Source organism: Colius striatus, chromosome 24, assembly GCF_028858725.1.
Source record: "Colius striatus isolate bColStr4 chromosome 24, bColStr4.1.hap1, whole genome shotgun sequence".
Lineage (NCBI taxonomy): Eukaryota > Metazoa > Chordata > Aves > Coliiformes > Coliidae > Colius > Colius striatus.
The window spans coordinates 686,997-707,435 of NC_084782.1; the positions used below are offsets into that span (position 1 = coordinate 686,997).

General features: G+C 52.5%; 1 protein-coding gene across 1 annotated transcript in view; it reads left to right on the plus strand.

Moving 5' to 3' along the window:
* Positions 1–12,419, plus strand: part of SDC3 (syndecan 3) — a 47,044-nt gene extending 34,625 nt beyond the window's left edge. The window contains exons 2-5 of the mRNA XM_062014592.1: positions 2,056–2,173; positions 2,560–3,152; positions 4,959–5,226; positions 6,318–12,419. Coding sequence (XP_061870576.1) covers positions 2,056–2,173; positions 2,560–3,152; positions 4,959–5,226; positions 6,318–6,484 — 1,146 coding nt within the window. The 3' untranslated portion in view covers positions 6,485–12,419. The remainder of the gene's footprint in view (positions 1–2,055; positions 2,174–2,559; positions 3,153–4,958; positions 5,227–6,317) is intronic.
* The last annotated feature ends 8,020 nt before the right edge of the window (positions 12,420–20,439 follow it).

Below are 20,439 nucleotides of genomic sequence, written 5' to 3' on the forward strand. Positions count from 1 at the left end.
CCATCTCTCCTTCAGCAGGGTCAGGACAAGCCCCTGGCACCATCCTTGGGGAGCAGGAGCTGCAAGGGAATGGATCCAGCAACCCTGGGGGGACTCTGCCAGTGGGCTCCCTCCAGCCCTGCTCCCAGAATCCAGGATAAAGTCTGGATGAAGTTTGTCTTTTGGAACCAATCCAGCTGGCTGTGTCTTTGCTGCAGTGGAGGCAGTGATGGATGAGGAGGCAGGGACAGGTCAGGAGGTGGGAGCTGCTGTCCTGTGTGATTTGTGATTTCCTCACAGCCATGCAGGGGGTGCAGGGGAGGGGTCTGTCACCACTGCAGCTCTCTCTGCACGGGGAGCATTCCTGTTCTAAGCAGCAGTAACTGCAAGGAAACACTGCCTGTGCCCAAGAGTTATTGCATGAGCCTGACCTAATAGCATCATGGGCAGCCTGGCCAGGAGGAGCTTTGGGTCAGTACCTCAGGAGTGGAGCAACGTGGGGGCTTTATTGGGCAAAGCTGGTGACTGTGTAATTGAACCTCCAGGACTGTGCATTGTCCTGGACTGTGTCATTGACCTTCCTGGGTGCAGTGGAGACTGACAGGCTCTAACCAGGGGCAGTGGTGGGTGGGAGGGTGCTGCTGCTGCTGGAAAGAAAGGAATAGATCCAGCCACAAAAAGCTCAGCAGCACTTTCAGGAGAGACAGACACTTAAAAGCCCAACTCCCCTTGACCTTCCTGAGAGATTTATGACCCCAGGAATGTGCTCATGCTCTCACCATGGGCACGTGCCACAAGTGCTGTATCTGCAGCATCCCACTGGCTACACAGGCAGGGTTTGGGCAGCAGATATCTCCTTGGTTTGGGCACCATGGCAGCAATCAGCTGCCAGCCCCTGGGAAGCATCCTCCCACATGCCAGCCTCCAGCATCTCACTGCAGCTGAGGACTCCTCTCCCAGCTGATGGGCTCTAGGAGAAGAGATGTGGGGGCAAAATGGGAGTTAAATCCCAAGTGCCTGTGTCATGGGACCTTGTGGCTTTTCAAAACTCCTTTCTGTCCCCATCTCCAATGAAAACAAAGAAACTTGAAGCTGTTATCAAGAGCTAAAACGCTCTGATAGGTGAAGGGGACCCTTCAACCCCTTCATTTTAAATCCAAGCACTAACCTGGCTCGTTACATCTTGAAACAGCCGATGCTATCTTGCAGATCAAAGCCTCCTTGTTTGCGTTGTAATGAAGTGTCAAACTGTTTCCTTACAACACAAACAGGAGACGCTTTGATCTGCAAAACAAGATGTTTAAGAGCCCTACTAGCAAGGGCTCTTCACGTTGTAGCAGCACCCGAATGTTTGAAGCCTGCTATTACTTCATAGTGAGACTTTCCAAGTTGTGGGAGCTGAGAGTGTGTGTCAGGTACCAGGAATCCCACGAACATCATCTAAAGCAAAGCAAGCTGGGGAACCAAACTGGTTGTGGATTTTTCTGTTGCCAAAAGTAGTTGTTGGGAGGTGTGTGTGTGTGGGGTTGCCCTTTTCCAGAGGGAAATGTTGTCAGAGCCAAGGTGAGCTCTCCACAGAGAGATTTGCAGCAATGGATTGGTTTGGGGGATATCCCATAACCAATGGGTGGGATAACCCATCCCACGTTGGTTCTGGTTGGTTCAGCTGGAGAACATGAGGAGGAAAGGGGCTGGAGTTGCCCCAGGGGAGGTTGAGGCTGGAGCTGAGGCAGAATTGTTGCCCTGAGAGGGGTGTCAGCCCTGTGCCAGGCTGCCCAGGGAGCTGGGGGAGTACCCAGCCCTGGAGGGACCCCAAAGCCCTGGAGCTGAGGTGCTGAGGGCTGTGGGGCTGGGCAGGGTAAGGGCAGGGCTGGCACTTGGTGCTCTTCAAGGTCTTTTCCAACCATAATGATTCCATGCAAGTGTTGCCTGTGCTCCTGCTCCCTTGGTTTTGCCTTTCCCTGTGCATTTAACCTGTGCATCCTCCCCAAGGGCTGGCTGAGGGGTGTCTGTGCAGGCATCTGGCTTGCTGTGCTGGGGCTGGAGCTGCTGACACGTGTCTCTGCTCGGCTGCAGGCTCAGCGCTGGCGCAACGAGAACTACGAGAGGCCCGTGGACCTGGAGGGCTCTGGGGACGACGATCCCTTCGGGGATGATGAACTGGATGATGTCTACTCAGGCTCTGGCTCGGGGTGTAAGTAGCTGCAGGGTTCTGGGAGCTTGGCTGTGGGTGTTGGTGGGATTGGAGGGTGGGATCAGAGGGATAACCATCGGCAGAGCTGCCCTCTGCTAGTGAAAAGCAAAGGGAACCGTCCCAAAGGTGGGACTCAAGTGACTCCATTCCCCACTTCAGCCTTTGGCCCCAGTGGGCAGGATTAGCCCTGCCCCAGATGTACCATATTATAGAGGTTTTGTTGACCCCAGAGAGGGGCCTTGACACCATGTGAGCATTTGTAGGCTGTGGTTTCTGCTGAGCCTGGAACCAGTTCGTGCTCTCGGGGTATTTTGGGGTGAAACCAGATGTGTGTCAGCCCTGGGGCAGCAGCAGCTTCACCCTTTGCTTTTCCCCCTTCCTTTCAGATTTTGAGCAAGAGTCTGGGCTGGAGACAGCAGTGAGCCTCACCACAGACACATCCATCACCCTCCCCACCACAGCAGCTGTGCTGCCCATCACCTCAGTGCAGCCTGTGGCCACCCCCTTGGAACCATCCCCTGCTGAGGACACCAGCCCTGAGCAGACCACCAGCATCTTGTACGTGCCCAGAGTGACAGAGACACCAGTGATCCCCAGCTGGAAAGCAACCACCATCAGTACTACTGCCAGTGACTCCCCTACCACCACCACCACCAGCACCACCACCAGCACCAGTGTGGCCACCACCACCACCAGCACCACTGTGGCCACTGCCAAACCCACCACTGTCAGGAGGTTCCTGCCCCCCTTCATCACCAAGGCAGCCACCACCCGGGCCACCACCTTGGAGACACCCAGCACCTCAGTCCTTGACACCAGCACACCCACAGAGGTGGCCACAACACGGCTTGTCCCCAGCAGCACAGCCAAACCCAGGTCCCTGCCAAAAGCAAGCACCTCCAGGACTGCAGAGCTCACAGATAAAAGCCCTGCCTTGCCATCCAGTCCTACCACGCTGCCACCCACAGAAGCCCCCCAGGTAGGAGGCTGGAGCCCTTCTCACCTGCTAAAGGGCTTGTGGGTTGTGTTTGAAACCAAGTGATGGTGATGGGAAGCCTTTGGGGTTACTCCATTCTTAGCCAGTTGTTCAGAGGGAGGTCAAGCCAGGTTGGGAGCTGGAGAGGGAAGATTAAAGGGTGGGGGATTTATCACATGGTGATGGGGCTGATGTGAGAGCTGATGGGAGGCACCCAGGGGTATGCCACACGTCCCCAGTGCCCCCTACTCCAGAGCAGCTTCCCCAGGCAGGAGGGGAGCAGGGCTGGGGTAGCATTCCTCTAGGTTTGGTATGTGGGCTCATCCCAGACATTTCCCAGCTTGCAGCCCATCAGTGGGAGGCCCAAATGCTCCTCAGTTCCTGCTTAATGGTGCATTTCCAGCCTGTTGGGTGTCCTGAGCCAGGGGATTTAATCCACTGATCTCTCTGCCATTCAGAGCCCCTCAGGGGCCCTTTGAAAACCTCTTTGACTGAAAGGTGCAGTGATTTGTCTAAACTAGTCCCTCTTCTCTGCATAAGGATCTGGATCTGGACATACAGAGCTCTGGGCTCTCACTGACCTTCAATTAATCTCTGTCACAAAACCTCCTGCTTGTGGGAAGCAGCAAAGCCCTGAGCTCATGCTGTGGGCAGCCCAATGTTGAGAAGGCTCCTACTCACCCTCCCCAGCCTCAGCTCAGCAAACTCTTTGCTCATCCCTATTTGTACCAGGCAGCTGTGGAGGGAGGTGTTTGACCTGGGAAGGAAAGATCCAGGGGAGGTTTTGCTCAGGGATGCTTTGTATGGTCCAGCTCAGGCTGCTGAGACAAGGGAGAGGTCAGGGGGGATTTGGCTCTGAGGGAGGTGCAGATGTGGGGATGTGCAGGAGGCAATGAACAGGTTGGTTGGACTGGTGGGGAGGGAATGGAGCAGCTCATCTGCCCAGCCCATGTTTGCGATCCAGGGTGGGCTCACCTCTGCATGAGGTTGTCCCAGGGGAGGTAGAGATTGGAGCTGAGGCAGAGCTGTTTCCCTGAGAGGGGTGTCAGCCCCTGTGCCAGGCTGCCCAGGGAGCTGGGGCAGTGCCCAGCCCTGGAGGGATCCCAAAGCCATGGAGCTGAGGTGCTGAGGGCTGTGGGTCAGTGCTGGGCTGGGCAGGGTGAGGGCAGGGCTGGGACTGCAGCAGCTTCAAGGGCTTTAACAAACAAAATGACTCTATTCCATGATGCTCTTCTGTGGGGACTTTGTATGGGACTGTGGCAGGGAGCTGGGCTGGCTACATGTCCTATAGGAGAAGGACCCATCTCCCTGCTCCTGCCCTGGGCTGCAACTGTAAGGGCAGTTTGAAGAGAGGGGAAAAAAGAAGGATGGGACCCACCTGGGACTCATCTGATGACATCTGATCCTTACACTTGCTGCACTGCTGTAGCACAAACAGTTGCATCACTTCAGGTGTGGCAGGGAGGCATCTGTGAGATGTTGCAGCTCTACACTGGGGACAGAGAGCCCAAAGGAGGGTCTGGGATGTGGGCTACAGGGAACATGTGAGAGATTGGGGCTCTTCAGGGATGGGAACAAAGCCACAGTGGCCTCAGCCTCTTGTTGACCATCAAGGTATGGGGTTGTGTTGCTTGCTGCAGTACAAGCATCCACTTCAGAGGCACATGGAAGGGACACCCCAACATTCTCCCCTGTGTTCCCGGCTGAAGAGGCCACTCTGTCATCAATACTCTGGACACATCAGAGCTGTTGGAGGAAGGAACCACCCTTTGGTCCTTGTCCTTTGCTCCATCTTGTCCTTTCTCCCAGGTGGAGCCAGGGGAGGTGACGACAGCAGACAAGGAGCTGGAGGTGCCGGCCAGCAGCGGCCCCAGCGGGGACTTTGAGATCCGGGAGGAGGAAGAGACGACACGTCCAGATGTTGGGAACGAGCTGATGGCTGTGGTCACCCCTCCCCCAGGCCCTGGGGTGGGCAAGAACGTGGAGCCAGGGCTGTTGGACAACACAATAGACTCTGGCAACTCAGCTGCTCAGCTCCCCCAGAAGAACATCCTGGAGAGGAAAGAAGTGTTGATAGGTGAGACCAGAGGCTGAGGGTGTGTGGAGGAAAGGGCTGGCTCCTTTGGGAGGGGGAACAGAGCTGGGCTGTCCTTGCCCCAGGAGAGGAGTTGGTCTTTAGCAGGATGCTGAGGTAGTGTTGAGCCTGGAATAACTCACACTCATCTACCAAAGCAGCTTCAGGGCTGGTGCTGGGGAGGGTGGAGCCCAGGGGTCTTCTTGTCTTTGCTGGGAGTGCAGAGCTCTGCATGGTTTGTCTTCAGGAAGATAATGAGATGTGCTACAAGCACCCAGTCACCCCTGAGTGCAGGGGAGGAGAGGAGCCCTGGGAGGGCCACTTATCCCAGTCAGAGGGGCAGCAGAGATGGGGCAGAGGTGTGGGTGTCCCACTGCCTGCTAAAGGGAGCTGGAGGCAATGGTGTGGCAAAGCTGCTGTTGTTCTGGTGGCCTTCAGCTGAGTATGGCAGATGAGCAGCTCTTCAGGGGACTTTCCATCCTCCTTGCATGAGGTTCTAGCCTGTGCAGGCAGAGGTCTGTGCTTGGGCTGTCTCCTGCCAGTCCATTGCCCATCCTGCAGCAGTGGAGTTGATGCCTTTGAGTCCTGCTCACCCTTGGGAGCTTGTTGAAGCTCCTTGAATCATGCCATTGCAGCCCCTCACCATCACGTTCAGTTTTCTTAACCACAGATTTCAGGAGGAAAGCTGCTCCCAAACTTGCAAAGCCCCAAACCAAGCTGGAACCCAAAATGATCCTCCCTGAATCATAGAACAGTAGGAGATGGAAGGGCCCTGTAGAACCCCTCCAGCCTTGCTAAAGCAGGTTCCCCTGGCTCAGGGGGCACAGGAACGTGTCCAGGTGGGGTTGGAAACCTCCTGAGAAGGAGCCTCCACACCCTCCCTGGGCAGCCTGGGCCAGGGCTCCCTCACCTCAGCACCAAAGGAGTTTCTCCTCCTGTGCCAGTGCAACTGTTTGTGTCCCAGCTGATGCCCATCACCCCTTGTCCTGGCACCGGGCACCACAAAGTGTTGCCCCATCCTCCTGCCAGCCACCCTTCAGGCACTGTGAGGCTGGGGGTGGCACTGACAGCTCTCTCCCTTCTCTCTGCTGCAGCCGTGATCGTGGGTGGTGTGGTGGGAGCCCTTTTTGCTGCCTTCCTGGTCATGCTGCTCATCTACCGGATGAAGAAGAAGGACGAGGGCAGCTACACGCTGGAGGAGCCCAAACAAGCCAACGTCACCTACCAGAAGCCTGACAAGCAGGAGGAGTTTTACGCGTAGAAGCAGAACCAGGCGTGCCTCACGCTCCCTCCCTCCCTGCTCCAAACTCTCCTTCCTCCTCTACTTCATCCAGTCTCTCTCTTTCTCTCTCTGTCTCTTTCCCTCTCTCTCTCTTTTTTTGGATCAGACTGTGAATTTACAAAGCAAAACCCTTCAACAGCTAAAGGAGAAAAACCACATCTTTGGGTGATGAGAAGCGCCCGGAGCATCGCCAAGGTGGGCTGGGGCAGCTCCGGCCGTGCTGCAGCAAGAGGGACGGGGCAGGAGCCACTGCCAAGGCAGCTGTGCCCAGGAAAGTGCCCTGGCAAGCAGGACAGGGCATTCAGGCTGCCCACAGCACCTGGAGCTCGTTGGGCTTTTCCCACCTGAACAAGACTCTGGGATCTGGACACCTTCTGCCAGCCCTGGGGTGCATTGGGGGTTGGTTTTGGATTGATCTGCTTTTGGTTCTGTTGGGTTTTTTTTGATTCCCTTGGGAAAAGAGGGAGGTTTCTTTCCCTCTCTCTTGTTTTGATGTTTTGTTTCCTTTCTGAAGGGGTTGGTTGCTGCCAGGAACGACCTTGCTCCCTGCTTCAGTTCCAAGAGAGGACGACGACTCTCAAACACGCTTTGAACCTTGAATGAAAAGCACAAGGGGCTGGAAAACCTGAGGCTCTGGGGGGAAGGGTGTTGCTCTTGGAATGGGTGTGGGGAGAAGGGAAAAGAATAAAACACCAAGAGAGCACTCTGGAAATGATCAGCTCTTTGGAGAGTTTGTGGAGCAGTGGGAAGCTGTGGCAGGGTGGCTCGTGCTGCTTCCCCTCCTGCCCAGCAGCCTCGCTGCACTGTGCTGTGCACTGCCAGGGACCTGCCAGCTACAGGAGCTGCTGAGGCCTTGGGGTGAGAAAGGACCTCACTGGGTTTTCACTGTGACCAATAAAGCTCAGCTTGGGCAGTAGGAGCCACAGCACTGGTGTTCAAACACAGCAGAACGGGCCGTTGCTTGGTGGGGAGAGGAGGTGGAAATGGAAGAAGCCTCTCGCCTGGTTCTCCAGAGCAAAGCTCCACGAGGCTATGAGCTGCAGCAGGAGGAATGCAAAGCACAGGGGCTTGGTCAGGGGTCCTTGGTGGCACCCAGAAGGAGTGTTGGCTTTCCAGCAGTCAAGCCCAGGGCAGGTTGGCTGCTACACACCTTTAGCAAGACCCAGGACTGATGGTTTGTGCTTGTTTTGTTGTTTGGATTCCAGTAGAAGCCACGGGGCAGCCAGAACCCTGAGAGCAGTAGATCCTGGAAGCCTTCATCACCCAAGAGCAGTGGTTTCCCCTCTGAGGCTACTGAAGGTGCAGAGCAGCAGGGCCTGATGCAGAGCCCCCAGGCTGTGCCTCCTAGAAAGGCTGGGTTTTGGGTTTGCTTGCAGCAAGCTCTCTGCACTGAGAAGCCAATTAGCTCTTTCAGTTGAGTTGGCTTTTAATTAGCTGAAGTGCTGTTTGTGATGCAGTCAAGGGGCTTTGTTTCCATGAAGGCTGTGATCTGGATGGTGTCCCACTGAGATCTGGACTTTGCTAGGAGAGCAACTGAAACAGGAGAATGAGGGAGGGAAGGGGGAAACCCCTCACCTGATTGCTTTAAACCTGCACAGGCACAGTGAGGCTTTGTCCCCTCTGGGTGTGAGTGGTTATAGAGCCTTTATAACCCCTGGGGCAGGCTACAAGAGAGCAGCACTTTGATTTAGGAGTTTGAGAGGCCAAATGCATCTTTATATATATATATATATATGTATATACACACACTCACATACATACCCAGTAACAGATGAAATGAAATCCCTTTGAACTTTAGTTGCACTGCATCTGAGGGCTGGATGGGGCTTGGTGCTTGTGAAGGTGTGAGGTTTGGGCCACACTCCCTATGGGGTGTACAAGGTATGACCCAAAGCCACCCACCTGGTTTTCCTACAGGGTAGGGAGCAGAGCCCCTTGTGCACACAGACCAGCTCTGCAATGCTCATTTTGGAGATGGCAGCCTCCAAATCATCATCAGTTTGGTTCTTTCAGTTTGGAGAAGATGGTGCTGTTGGCTGGCAAGGGATGGGGATGCTGAGAGGCTGATTGTACCCATTGCTTGGGTCCATCCCAGCGGTGGGTGATGCTGGGAGAGGGAGGATCACACACCTCAGTAACTCTGCTACCAACCTAGTGCTAAGAGCCACCTTCTCTGACCTGCTCACAGGGGAAGATTTGATGGTTTTGGGGGGTTTTCTTGGTCCCATTGGAACTGCACAGAGGACCCTGGCTGTTGGGGAGTGGCAGAAATCAACCCTCTTCATGATGGAGTGAGCTGGGCACAGCAGGTACCAAGGCCACCCAAAATCACCATCTTCTGGAAACACATGGACTTAATCTTTTGAGCTTGCATTGAAAAAAAACCCCACCCCAGCTCTCCCAGCTTTATCTTTTAAATGCTGCTTTTCTTAGCTGCTTCCCTAATCCTCTTCATTCCATTTTTTCCCTCCCATTTAATAGTCTGAAGCTCCATAATACCATTTTTTATTCACTCAAGCTTACCCTGGCTCTGCTCAGCTGGTGTTTAAGTTGTAATCCCAGCATTTCAATCCCTTCCAGTTGCAGAAGTGAGAGAGTCTGGAGGTGGGAGAGTGAGAGGAGGTTGGGGCAGCTCTTCCTCTTGCAGTAATTAAAAGGGTGAGATAGGTGTGTGCAAAAACAAGCCCCAAGGTGAGGGCATTTGAATCAGAATCAACCAAAGGCTGAATTCTTTGCTCCTTCCACGTGTTTGCTGTATTGCTCTCTGCCCAGAGAGGGGATGGGAGCTCAAGGAGACTGCCTTTTGGGCTTGGAGCTTACCTTTTACTGGTGATAAATCACAATGAAGCCTTTCCTGTTGCCTCAACTCCCCAGCAGCACTGGGTTAGTTGCTGCAGTTGATGCTTGGAAGGAAAAAACAGCCTCATCTTGCTGGAGGGCGGCTGCTCTTGTGCTTCCCTTGTAGGGCAGAGAGTGGTGGGACAGAGCTGAACGTGGGCTGTGTTGTTTTGGGAAAGCCTAGCTCCCAAAAAACTGCAGATCCCATCATCTCTTTGTTACCAGAGCAATGAAGATGGGTAAAAACCCCACTGAAACTCAGAGCAATGATGCTGCTGGGGTATGTAAAGGGGTTGGGGGGGGGCTGCAATGTGACCATGCCCAGAGTGTCTCACTGTGCTTTGGGGCTTTTGAGGGATTCCTGGTGTGAAGCTGGATGGGGAAGAGGTGAGACAGCACAGCAGGAGGAAGGAAAGCATCTTTTCTCAGCTGTTGATTTGGCTGCAGAGCCAAACCATTTAGGAAAATGAGCTCCCAATGGCAGCTCAAGCATCTCCCACATCATCTGCTCCTCAAGGCTGCCAGGTTTGGCATCATCCCCTTCTGCACACACTCAGCCCCTTCCCCAGCCTGAGCAGTGACACCAGCCATGAATGGCTGCATCTCCCAGCTGGGGCAGTGCCCAGATGTGCTCAATCCTTCCAGCTGTGTGCCCTGAGGACATGGGCAGCATGGAGGGCTTTCCCATTTGCTTTTCCACCTCTTTTGTCTGTGCCTATGTGAGTCTGAAGGAAGACTCTTTGCCATGCCAGTTTTGTCATCCTGGGAGTGCTGCAGTTGTGAGGAGTGAAAGGCAGCAGCTCCTCTCCTGCTGGGTTGGTTTTTAGTGTCTCTCTCTGGTGGGATTTGCAGCAGTTGGTGCCTCAGAGGAGAATGATAAAGTAAACCAGTGTGTCCTGGGCCACATGAGGCAGGAGGAGGGTGTCAAAGGGAAGGGAGCACCAGGAAATGTGTGTGAGAGATCAGTTGAGGATGGGAAAAGCCAGGGAATGGAGGTGGCCCTGGCCAGCAGCAGGATGAGTTCCTGTGTGCCCTGCTCTAGGTGGTGCTGCTCTGGCAGGGGGTTGCACTGGATGAGCTTTCCAGGTCCCTTCCAGCCCTTGAGATGCTGTGACTCAGCCCAGACAGGTTATACAGGGCTTGAGTTGTCCCTTTCCTCCAAAAAACCCCTCTTTGCTTTTGGACCTTTCAAAACCAGCAGCAGGACCCTGTGCTGGGGGGATCCCTCTGCAGGGGAGGCAATGGCCCAGGGCTGGGTGTGTGCCACGCTGCTTTGCCTCTTCAGTTTCCCACTCCCTCCCTATTTTTCCTGGTGACTGTTGAAAATCCCTGGGCAGGAGCTGCTTTGTTCCACATGAACCTTGGCTCCTGCTCCTCAGGCTCATAATTCAGAGCTATCTGACCCCACCAGCACAGAGCCCTTTAACAAAACCATTAGCTGAAAACAAGAGTGGATTTGTATAAATTGTCCCCCCACCCACCCACCTTTGTTATGATTCCAAGTGTTTCTGGGCTCTGAGGTTTTTCTACCAGGCTCTGACAGCTCCTAAAGTGACATTGAGGTTTTGAGCAGTGAAAGTTGGAGTTAGAACAATTGGGCAGCTCCCTGGCTGGAGCCTGGGAGGGGGGTGGGTGTGTGGTGGGTGTATGTATGTATATATATGTGTATGTAATTAATATCTCTGTATATATGTATATACGTGTGTGTGCAGAGCACACGTGTGTGCACAGCTTTGGTGTAAACTCTGCACCTAACAAGGAGGAGGGAGAGGGAGTTATCAGCCAGGATTTGGCCCTGTGGTTCCTTCCTTCCCTCCCACCCTTTACCCTGTCGCAGCAACGGTCTCATCCTGCCGCTCGGGGTCTGGCAGGGCTGGGGGTAAGGAGTCTTTTGCTGATTGCCACATGCCTGGCTGGAGCTGGAGCAGCCCCTGGGGTTGCTGGTGAAGCAAGCAAAGCCCCACCAAGGCTCTGCCTTTGCTCTAGTTTGTCCCACTTACCTTCTGCCTGCAGCCTGTGGACGTCTTCACACTCGGTCTCTGCAGAGGTCTCAGTCTGGAGTGTACAAACCTTTCTGGTTCCCTCTTCCTTTTTGTTTGTCTGTTTAGGTTTTTTACTAGTGTTTTTATTTTGGGGTAAAAGTCACCCCAGGAGACTCCCATGTGATAACCCAGATGCTTTTATGTCCACCCCACGTTCCACACAGCTCATCCACCACATCTCCAAAGACCTCAAGGGTGTCAGCGACTCGACCCCTGGTCTGGATCCCCCTGGTTAAAGTCGTACCAGTCCAGTTGACAATCAAACCTGCCAGAACTGCTGACTTGAGAGGAGTAGCTACCCACTGCAGTTTGATAGAACTACTTTTTAAAACCACAAGCTTCTCTCTTCACTCACCACCTCTCACCCCCACGTCTCCAGGACGAACCACCAGCCATTGCTCCTGCTGTAAATAAACATCAGACCTTCTTGTACAAATCAAAGAGAACAAAAACTTTCCATTGATACACATCCCAACAAGAAAGAAAAAGACATCCCTTTCCAGAAGATGTCAATAACTCCAAGCAAAAGAAAAGCCCAACAAGGGAGCCCCACTTCACTTTTACTTTGGAGCCGATTTCAATTCCCAACAGGAGAAGGACAACGAAACCTTGAAGATCTCCAAGTGTTTGACCTTTCAGTGGATATGGGAAGGGGGGGGAAGAAACAAATGCATGTAAATATTTTTAATAGGAACCATATCTCAAACTGAACCTTTGTTTTTGTTTGTACAGAGCTCTTCTGGAGTTTAGTACCGAAACTGCTTCATGGTGTCTGTTCAAAGGGAAACAAAAACCCCACAACAAAAAGAAAAGAAACTTGTTTGTTCATTGTTTTTCTTTTGTTCTTAATGGCCAAAACTTTAGACAGAGTTCAAAAGAAAAGCCTATACAAAGAGTCTTTGCCAATGGATCGAGCACTGTCATGGTACTGTCTATTTTTGTTAACGATTTCTGTGCTGTGCCCATTTATAAAAGGAGAAACGGGAAGAAAAAGAAACCCCCAACCAAACCAATAAAGTCATTGAAACCTTGTCTGCCCGGGGCTTCTCCTGCTTTCTCGCTGCACACCTCGGGTCGGCTGTGCTGCTACTGGATGGAGGCCCAGGGAAGGAGATGGCTGCACCCCCTGAGGAGAGGGCGGCAGGGCGGGCGATGGTCTCCATGGCAACGCGGCCCAGCGGCTCCATGCGCCTGCCAGGCCTCGGAGGGGAGGGGAGGGGGATGCGGGGCAGGGGAAGGGGCTGAGGAGCATTTTGGCTGAGCCACTGGGGCCCCTTGTGTTGGTTTTGCCTGGGCTGGGTTTTTTGGTAGCTGGGGGGCTACAGGGGTGGCTTCTTTAAACAGAAAGAGTTGCCAGAAGCTTCCCGTGGAAGTCACTGGGTTGGGGCCAGCTGACCCAGGCCTGGCCAGTTAGTGATGGAGGTAACAGCTCTGTGATTAACCTTTGAGAAGGAGAAGTTGTTGGGCAGTTGCAATGCTGCAGCAGCAACAGGGAGGGAGAATGTGAGAACATCCCCACAGACACCAAGGGCAGTGGAGAAGGAGGGGAGGAGGGTGCTGAGGCACTCAAGGGCTCCCCTGGGAGATGTGGTGAGGAGCGTGGTGAAGCAGGTTGTGCCCTGCAGCCCATGGAGGCCCCAGGGAGCAGAGACCCACGGGCAGCCCGTGGAGGAGCCCACGCCGCAGCGGGTGGGTGCCTGAAGGAGGCTGTGACTGCGTGGGGAGCTCATCCTGGAGCGAGCTGCTGGCAGCCCTGGGAGTTCATGGGGTCCCCATTGTCCCCAGCCTTGCTGTACCCCCAAGACTGCTCCCCACAGCAGCTCTCACTGCCTATAGAAGCACCTCAGGTTTACCAGGGCCACCCACTGAGGTTTCCAAGCTTGTCCCCAGCCCCAGCAATAATGATTTCAGTGTGCTGGTGGTCACACTACCCCTACACTTGGCAGCAGCCACAGGCAGCTGCTGTTACACATGGAGTGAATGACTGCTTGCACTGAGGTGTTGGTATTTAGGCTGAAGGCTTGAAACAGCCTCTAATTATATCCTCATTTCTATTTCTTGTATAATTTCTTCCCCCAATGGCTGTTGTGGGAGTGTTCCCTTCCCACAGTGCCTTGGCAGAGCCCTAGGATTTGGTAGGACAACCCAAAATGGGCCAAGTGTGTAGGGTTGTTTTCAGTTAAAGGGGCTCCCTATGACTCACCCCTTTATAAATCTCCGTGAAATGAGCAGAGTGTCAAAAACCACACTGAAACTGAGACTTCACCTTGCATATAACATGCCCAAAGGCACTAACCCCCTCCTGGTTCAAAGGACTTTCAGGCAATGGCATGAGAAAAGCCACAACACACAGCTGAGGGTCCAGTGTTGATGGAGACACAGCTGGGAAAGATCTTGAGATACCAAATCTGAGCTGAAAGAGCATGGAGAGAAACAGGATGGTGCTGGGTAACTGTCCCCAGAGCAAACCATTGGAGCAACCATTGTGCCTATGCTCTAAACCAAAAGCTGTATTGCAAATAAGATGCCCACTGTAGGGCTCCTGCTTAAGCTGAGCTTGGGGAAGGGAAGTCCAGGCTGATAGGCAGCAGTACTGCTCCTTGCAGTTGGGATCTGAATGATCTAAAGCAATAGCAACCAGCACCTTCACTGAAATGCAACACTTCCTTCTAGATAGCCTTAGGAGGTTCCTAAAAATCACTGCAATCACTTGGATGAGTTCTGACAGGTTTCAGCTGGAGTGAGAAAATGCTCTGCTCAGCCTTCAAAGGAAAGGGTTGAACAGCAACAAGTCAAAGAGTTAATGCTGGGCTTGGCTTTTGAGGCACTTTGGTGACACAGGCTCTCATGATAGACTGGCTGTGAGGAACTGAAAGACCAACAAGGCTAATTCATCCCAGATAAATGCAATGAGTGGTTTAGAGAGGGTGGATGTGAAACATCTCCTCTCACCCCTGTGGCTGCCTCTGTGCTCAGGGGATTCAGGGTGAAGCAGAAAGGTAACAAGGACAAACCCAGCTCTGAGGTCCACAGGGTGCAAGTCTCAGCTCTGAGATCTCACCCAGACTTCACAGAGGGCTCCAGATACAGGTGAGAAGCTCAGTCAGGACCTCAGGAGTGCACAAGCTGCTCAGAGATGGATATTTTCCAACAAGCTGGACCAAATAAACATCTCAAAAACCTGGCTGAGGCATCTGGAACATTAGTTCCTGTTGAAGACCTGTGAAAGGACATCCAAAAAGGTGGGAAAAGAAGACCCAGAGTGCTTTGAACTTCCCAGTTTACTCTAGAAACTAGGGAAATACTGAATTAAGTAGTCACACTGCTTGTAAGCAGCCTGGAGATGACAAGGGCATCAGTCTTGATGGACTTGTCAAGAACTAATGTGTCAAATCCATCTAATGTTCTTTCATGACCTTGCTCTGGGCACAAAGACCTGCCTGTGCCAGACACAGCCAGGGCAGGGAAGTTTTGTCACTGTCTCTCAGGGGACCCTTATCTACATGAAGTTATTGTAAGAGGGGTGGAAAACCTGTTTGTAAGGTAGCTGGGGAGTGGTTCTCAGCAGTTTCTTGTCAACATGGACATCTGGATTGAGCCAGGGTGTCTCCTGGGGGCTGGTTCAGTGTTTTCATTAGCAGCTGAATGATGGCATCACATGGGTTATCCATTTTCAGCCAGTCCCTGGCTGGAGGGGACAGTGAGTACCTGAGAGGACAGGGCTGGAATTCCCAGTGATCTTAAGAAATGGGAAAGGTGTCATAAAAGACCATCTCCCTGCTCAGTGGAGAGGCCCTACCAGAGGATAATTCACCACTGTCTGTGCAAGAATCCAACACAGAAGCCTTGAGAAGACAATTTGTCCTGCCTGTTTCTTTGCTGGATGTCACAAGGGTCCAGAGACTTTCTCCAAAGCAGCTGAGTGCATACTGGGATTTGAGAGATAACGTTCCTTGAGATGCAAATCAAGCCACTGTGCATCTCTGTCATACAGACCCAGCAAACTAAATCACAGCAGACCACTGTAGTGTGGCTTCATGTGCCAGGGCCATGCCTGCACTCCATCCCATGCCAAGGCAGGGGAGTGTTGTCATCTCTGATTCACCAGCCCAGAGCTGTCCCAGATGTCCTTGCCCATGAGTTTTGCTTTTAGGAAGAACTGTTTCCCTGAGAGGGGTGTCAGCCCCTGTGCCAGGCTGCCCAGGGAGCTGGGGGAGGGCCCAGCCCTGGAGGGATCCCAAAGCCCTGGAGCTGAGGTGCTGAGGCTGTGGGTCAGTGCTGGGCTGGGCAGGGTGAGGGGAGGACTGGGACTGCAGCAGCTTCAGGGGCTTTGCCAACCAAATGATTCTATGATTTTATGACCCCAGGATGTGTCTGCTGCTCTCTGGCTGCCATCCACCTCAAGGACAGCCCATTTGGCATCCACCACCCAAAGCCACACCACTGGTACCTTTTGCTTTCTGATGCACTTCCAGCCTGGAAATAGGCTCATGGCTTCTGAGTGCCCTTCACCAGGGCATCAGGCCATGGCACCATCCTACTCTCTCACATGGCTGTAGCCAAAGATGTCTGAAACACAGCACACCTGCAGAAACTCCCCAGCTGCTTCAGCTGGTTTTGGCTTCCTTTTGCCCACATCTGCTGTGGAGATGTGCTTCTCTAAGGCAGCCCAGATGGGCTGTGGAGGCTCCTTCTCTGGAGACATTCCAACCCAGCTGGATGAGTTCCTGTGTGCCCTACTCTAGGTGATGCTGCTCTGGCAGGGGGGGTTGCACTGGATGAGCTTTGGAGGTCCCTTCCAACCCTCATCCTGCTTTTGCTGCTGCATCTCCTGAATGTGTTTCATGTCTTGCTTAGGGTTGTAGAACTTGTTAAGATCTGCCCTCAGGCTGGATAGTCATGGGTGGGATGGCATGTGGGAGAACATGGGCAGGTACCTAGAGAACTGCTCACCTCCAAGAGTTTGGAACTTCACCCTTTAATGTGCTGGCAGGGTGTTGTGTGCTGGGGATCTGCTGCATGAGCCATTGTGGGGTGCTGGAGAGGAAGCAGGACAGGAAGGGATAGAGACTGCTGTCTGGGATTTGCCAAGACTCTAAATCCACCTCAACATTCAGCTAATGAAGGATGAGGTCAGGTCGTGGCCTTGCTCTGACTCCCAGACTTCACGTCACACCACCCAACACTGGCTGCATCTCAGTGGTGACAGAACCACCCCATTATGTCCTCAGAGGGTTACAAATCCTTCCTGAGCTTTTCTGGATGCTCCAAATAAACAGTGTTTACCAGCTGCTCTACCTAATGCAGACTCATTGCTCCCAAGGCAGCTTTGCTGGAGGTAGTGAGGGGTTGTCTTGTCTCATCCCCCAGGGAGGCAGCTGCTGCTCTGCTCCCACCTGGGTGGGTCATAGTGGGTCATCTCCTGCCTTCCTTCACCCCAAATCCCTGTCAGACCTGATCCTGTACACACAGTCCTATCTCAGAGTCCTCTGCATTGCTGTAAACATCCAACTCCCACATCCACATCCCCATCTTCTCCCCTTTTATTCCTGAGGTCCCTCCCAGCTCACTTCCCTCTCACTCAAGTGTCCTCCCTGTGTTTCTTCCCACATTTCGTAGCTCCTGGACTCCTTTCCCTTCTTTCCAAGGGCAGAAAGTCCTCCAAGAAAACCAAAAAGATAACACCCCAGCAGAGAATGGCCGGATACAACTCCCTGTCCTGGTGTGGAAGCCAGAGCTGCCTGCTGGGAGTGATGGGCACAGAGGACACCAATGGCTCCAGAAAGCCGCCTCAGAGTATTTTTGGTCTATTGTACTGGATTTGAGGCAAAGAGCAGCCTATTCCTGCTCTGCATGACAACATTTCCTGAGCATCAGCAGATATTAATAGCAGCTAACACAGCAGTCCAACAGTTCCTATTATTTACCTGCTCTGAGACAATTGGCAGCTGTGCTGATCAACATGTCCCTTCCTCACTCCAAACCCTTCTCAGACGTCTTTCCTCCCCTCCACAAGCCAGCCTCTGTTTTTCCTGAAGCTGCATCCATCCCAGTGATGGGGGAACAGGACATTCCACCCTGTGTCCTGTATCTGAGAGGACAGAGAATTCCCTGATGGGATATTTCCCCCCTGTAGAAAGGTTCAGGAAAGTCAGCACTTGTCCAGGGCTGCTGGAGGCTGGATATTTGGTGCCTGGATTTGCATTCAATGAGAGATTCTGCTGGTTGACAATCTGTGCTCAATCTAATGAGGAACAAAGCCAATTAAAAATAATAGGGACCCTGTGCTACTGCCTGTAACAAAAACAATCCTAAAGGCTAAAGCAATTGAAGTGTTCCATTTAGATAAACCCCAGCCTTTCCAATCTGATCCTGCCTTTCTCATTATTTTTTTGGGTAATCCTCTCTCATCAAACACAAAGTCGTTGGAGATGGGGAACTGGAACAGCTGCTTCTGATAAAACTCAGACCAAATCTCATCCCTCCTGGCAGTGACTTCCAGAGGCAAACAGGAGCAGCCCCACTCCTCCCAGCATGGGTGGGGATTTCCTGACATAGTTGTGGCATTTCTCTCTGGATTTGGCTCATGGAGTTGGAGGAAAGCTCTTCATCTCCCACAATGGGGAAGGAGTTGCATCAGAGGTCAAACTCGTCACCATCCCCTTACAGCATGGTCTGGGGAGCTCTGCAGGGCTGGTGTCAGTAAAGCTGACTATCAAGAGGAACTGCTGGGCAAGCCTGTTTGCATCCTGCCCCAGCAACCCTGAGCAGTCTGTCAAAAAGCAAAGCTGCTGAAGGTTGGTCATACTTGAGAAGCCTGTTAATTGGGCCCTTTAACCACCCCACAGCTGCATCACCTCTCCTAACACAACCTCCCTTTAAACACCAGTTTATTTAAATGGCATCCAACGCATGAGAAGTGATCTCTAGGTGCAGAGGATCCACACAGCTGCTGAGCATTGCATTAAGCAGATCCAGGGTACAAGGCAGGATGTTGTTTTGCCAGCAGTGATGCTGTGGCTTTGCATTTCATGCCTTTCAGCAGGTGGGTACATTAGAGGTCTGCTCCTTTCCCTGCAAAGCTGGGGGGGTGATGGGTGCATGAAGATCCCCCTGGGTAGCATCTCATGATAATACATGAGGGACAATCATATCCTCACCACCTCACTGCTAGCAAAAGAGGCAACCAGAAGGTCAGGGGCAGCAGGAGGAGGAACCCTCCTCACCCCCTTGTCTAGAAAGCTATCCAGCAGAGGAGGGGTTACAGAAGGAGGTTGCTCTGATCTGAACTTGCTGAGGTAGTGGAAAAAGTGAGTTTTTCCTTTATTTCTTCACCTATGTCTTCTCCAAACACCTCTGCCTCTGTTGTCTATTTTTGGATGCTGGGAATTAACACCTCTATTTGCATTTTACCTTAACTTGGCCTGAGTTAGAAGTGATTTCAAGGTGGCTGGATAATGTCAGGGCGTTCAGCAGCCAAGGATGTGGCCAAGTCTCCACACCTGGGTCATGGGAGAGGCCACAAGTGTCCTGGCAGCCAGGGCTGCTCCTTGAGAACTGCAGGGCAGTAGTGTCCCCAGAGGAGATGCTGTGGATGGGGGATAGGAGGAACTGGGCCAAAACAGAGGGTTTTTTGGCAATATCCTCAAATTACAGTCAGCCTGCTTACACCAGGAGGATTTCTGACTTCTAGGCTTTTTGGCTCAACTATTTCTTTAGCTTCCCCTTAGACACATACTGGAGAAATCAAGCATAGGCAGTGATTTCTCTCCTATCTCTCCAATCCAATAGTTTCCCTAATAGTATTGGCTAGGGATGGAAATAAGTCCTTCTGCTGTTCTCTGAAGTGGAGCTGAAAGATTCTTGCTGGCTGTGAAGAGTTAGGAGTGAATTCCTGCTCAAACTTTAGGTCTTGTGCCTGGTCTGGGGCTCAGGTTTCAGTCTGAATTCATATTATGATACCCCAGGGCATTTCCCCTTGTCATAGCCCAACACTCTTAAAATCCAAATGGCTCAAGGCAATGAATTCAACAGTTGAAACCTGTGAAAAGGCTCTAAAAGTGGGTTGGGGTTTAGGCACTTCTTGCCTGTGTGTTTTGCTTGGTGCCCTGAGAAGGGGCTTCTCTGAAACTTGATGTCATGAGGTCTCCAGGGGTTGATCTAAGAAAGTGGAGGATGGTTTAGGCACAGAGCACTGCACCTGAGTGTGGACATACACACCCAGAGCCCTGTGTGGTGTGGGATATGTACAGCATGTGTTCTGTGTCCTCTTGACACCCATCAAGACTTTGGAAAAGAGCCTTCCCACCTCACTTTCTGCTCTGAAAACACTCCTCACATCGTTAAACAGTTCTCTACTCTGCTCTCACCTCTTCCCCAAGATAACACAGGCTGTGTGTACTGCTTGGGTAGGAAATGTAATACAGATGGACATGCTGGGTTTTGCTTTCTTCAGGTGGCACCTGAAGAGCTTCTCTACCCCTTCCCTGTCCCCCAGGTCACGCTGACCTCAGGGCATGGTGTGGAGCAGGGCTCCATCAGGCTCATCTCTCCTCTTGCCATCTGCAACTGCAGCCCCACCAGCAAAGGCTGGTGCTGTCAGCACTTAAGAGCTGTAATAAATTAAGAATAGCTTAATTAATACTGTTTTCATTTCTTCTCCTGCCTCCTCAAGAGCTGCTGGAGGTGCTGAATAATCTGCTGAAACGTTTTGTCCTCTGGGTTCAGATGAACACAAACGTTGGGGAGGCTGAGAGGGAACCCTCTGAGCTGCAGCCTGGGGTGGGGATGTGGGGACAACTTCTGGAGCCTGGATCCCTCTCTTATCAAAGGGCCTCTGCCTTGTTCAGCAGCAACCTGGTGTCTTGGTGCACTCATCTACAGGAAAACTCATCTCTTGGTGCATTCATCTACAGGAATAGCCAAGGCATTGAGACAAACATTACCAGTGTACTTCACAGTTGACTGGTGAAGAAGGGGAAATCTTTTCTTTCCAGGCTCTGGTGCTTTGTGTGGCTTTTTATTTATAACCCATGGTACAAGACACCCTGTCAA